The 2,720-nt window shown below is 35.3% G+C and overlaps 1 protein-coding gene across 1 annotated transcript; it reads right to left on the bottom strand.

Moving 5' to 3' along the window:
- Positions 348-1,488, bottom strand: LOC105160348 (probable 6-phosphogluconolactonase 4, chloroplastic). The gene is made up of 3 exons (XM_011077679.2): positions 1,320-1,488; positions 1,039-1,174; positions 348-902 (listed from the first exon to the last, which is right to left on the bottom strand). Exons 1-3 carry the CDS (start codon positions 1,475-1,477, stop codon positions 432-434), a joined length of 765 nt encoding a protein of 254 aa, XP_011075981.1. The 5' UTR covers positions 1,478-1,488; the 3' UTR covers positions 348-431.

Raw genomic sequence — 2,720 nt, 5'->3', positions numbered from 1 at the left:
TCCACATTCACAAACGTCGATTAATGACATCATCGCACCTTTTTTAATTAAGCAAAAATATCCTTCAACTAATAAAATAATGAACTCATTTAACTTTTAAAATTTTATATTAATCGACAAATTAGTTTCATTTTTTATGTAATTTATTGTTTATTTATTTTACTTTTATTTATAATATATGCAGGTATGAATAGTGTGTGGCAATGGCTAGTTTATATATAAATGAACATGTTTACAAGACATGCCCAATTTTACTTTCGACACAAAAAAATGTAAAAGCAAACCATTCTCTCATGCATAATTGCATGAGGTTTTATTAAAAGTAGAGAGAGCAACATACTACGTAACAAAGAACATGATCCTTTATTATGACAGCGGTCCTGGATCATGATCATCGCTTGTATTAATTAAGAGAAGTTGCGCATGATAAATTACGCATTAATAGGTAGCTTGGAAGCAGCATCCTTGTCCAAAAACCAGGTTAAGGACTCCGCCTTCACTTCACCGCAAGGCAGCGGCGGCAGAATTTTAACAGGATTCAGCGCAATAGCGACGGCATCAGCTTCCTCCTTGTCGGTCACCACAATTGCGGTGTTGACGGAGGAGTTGATCACTGGAAAAGTGAAGGTGATTCTCTCCGGCGGTAGCTTAGGCGAGTCGGTAATGTATGTGACCCAATCCGTTAAGTCGTAGCGCTGCGGCCTGTTGGGGAAAAGAGAGGCGACGTGACCGTCGGGGCCGACTCCGAGCAGCATGAGGTCGAACTTAGGGAAACCAGTGGGTGATAGAGGGAGAACCTTTCTCTCCACCAGGTTTCTTAGACGGGCTTCGTAATCCTTGGCCACGGCTTGGGGTGAGCGCGTATAGTTGATGGGGAAAATGCGATCTTTTGGAATTGGCACCTGCACTTATCAAAAAACGAAATATAAAGGTTATTGGTAATGTTAATATTGAATTTTCCATTTCAAATTACGTTACATCTTTTATTTATTGTAATTAATATATGTATGATCGGTGATCTAATGATTTTGATTGGACCTTGGAAAGAAACCCGTTCCAAGCAAGCAAGTAATTGCTGTCTTTGTTGTCAAGAGGAACCACTCTCTCATCAACCCAAAAGATGAGCCATTTCGACCAATTCACAGTTTCTTTGTACGGAGACAAAGTCAGCTTCCTACAATATTAAACATCGATTGTACGAAAATATGATATATATATATATAACTTGATGCAAAACAAAGGAGTAGGTAGAAATGAAACATTATGTGGATGAGAACAAAATGAATATATATGTTATTATTATATATATACATACATACCTAAGTGTTTGTATAAGAGTACCGCCGGAGAGAACAACAGAGAAAGAGCCCTTTTCTTGAATGGTTTTGGCAGAGAGTTGGGATACGTAGAGTGCCAGACTCTCCGCAACATCCTCCTCAGTACTCAAAATCACTACATTTGGGTTTTGTTTGGGCATGGTTGTAAGAGAATGAGATGGATATATATATATATGTTGAAGATCGATGCACTATTTCATCCATCCACGCTCCACTATTTATAGGGCCATCTACGTACTCTAGGGTGTCCAATTGTGATCGTTATGACAATGGACTAGTAGTGGACTGGATTATCAATCAATTCAACTTTATCATCATATAACAAATGAAAGAATATTTGTTTAAATTAAATTTTTATTTCACTCCATCAATCATACTACAAGTACTATTATATTATCGGTCCTTTTAGTGCGAGGTACTAGATGCTTCACTAATGCTCTGATATGGAAAAATACTTAACTAGAAGTAGGATACGTTCGATGATTTTGAAAAATTAAAAAAAAATAATAATACAAGAAGAAGAAGAAATACTGATGTATTTGTGAAAAAAAGAAGAAATAATTACTATTTTACTCTTGTTGGGTTTTTTAAAAAATTAAAAATATGATAAAAAATGTGGTGCATAAAATAAATAATCCACAAGGCATATTAGTCCATAAAAAATATTTTATAATATTCTAAAAATATATATGCAAAATCTAAAAAGAAATAGAGAAAGGAATTCTTTTTAAATAAATAAGAAAGCTAATAGTCACATGCAAGCTTTGAAACAAATATTTATTTGATGTGCAATTATTGATTGTGGAGCTTGAGATTCTAATTTGCATAAATTTGTTGATTCACAAGTTTAATTTTCTTCGGTATCAAATTAATATTATTACCAATTAAAATAACGTCTACAAAAACATCACTTTTGTTGAACATATAAAAATTCACATGAAAATATAAAATGTAATGGGGTCTTTAAATAATAATTATAATTTAAATTGATTCACACTTGATGAGGAAAAATACATAATTACAGGAATACCCCCCTATTTTTAGCACTTTTACATGCATCCTATGACTGCACCCTATGACTGTGCAGGTGGGGCTCAGTGCACAGGTACAGCAGCGGCGGTAGCAGGCTTTACAGGGGGTGACGTGGCCCACTTTCATTAAGCCACGTGTCGCACACATAGAGGGTACCGTACAAGTATAAATAGCCTCATTTATGATTATTCAAACACGTTTTCACACTTATTTTTACCGCCAAATTTGTGATATCACTCGATCTCATTATCATATTTTCGACCCCACCTTTTCTAACTTAAGCATTGGAGGGTCATCGCCGAGGGCTTCTCGGCTAGTCTTACGTTTGTTGTGTTCTCAATATCCACTACA

This window comes from Sesamum indicum, linkage group LG4, assembly GCF_000512975.1.
Source record: "Sesamum indicum cultivar Zhongzhi No. 13 linkage group LG4, S_indicum_v1.0, whole genome shotgun sequence".
NCBI classification, from domain to species: Eukaryota; Viridiplantae; Streptophyta; class Magnoliopsida; order Lamiales; family Pedaliaceae; genus Sesamum; species Sesamum indicum.
Note: the sequence above shows the minus strand (reverse complement) of the source record. Positions and strands in the feature narration are given on the sequence as shown.

Coding starts and splice junctions, on each gene's coding strand:
- LOC105160348 (XM_011077679.2), bottom strand. CDS start 1,477: ATGCCCAAACAAAACCCAAATGTAGTGATTTTGAGTACTGAGGAGGAT. Junction 1,175..1,319: donor ACTCTTATACAAACACTTAG/GTATGTATGTAT, acceptor TTAATATTGTAG/GAAGCTGACTTTGTCTCCGT. Junction 903..1,038: donor GGAACGGGTTTCTTTCCAAG/GTCCAATCAAAA, acceptor TGATAAGTGCAG/GTGCCAATTCCAAAAGATCG.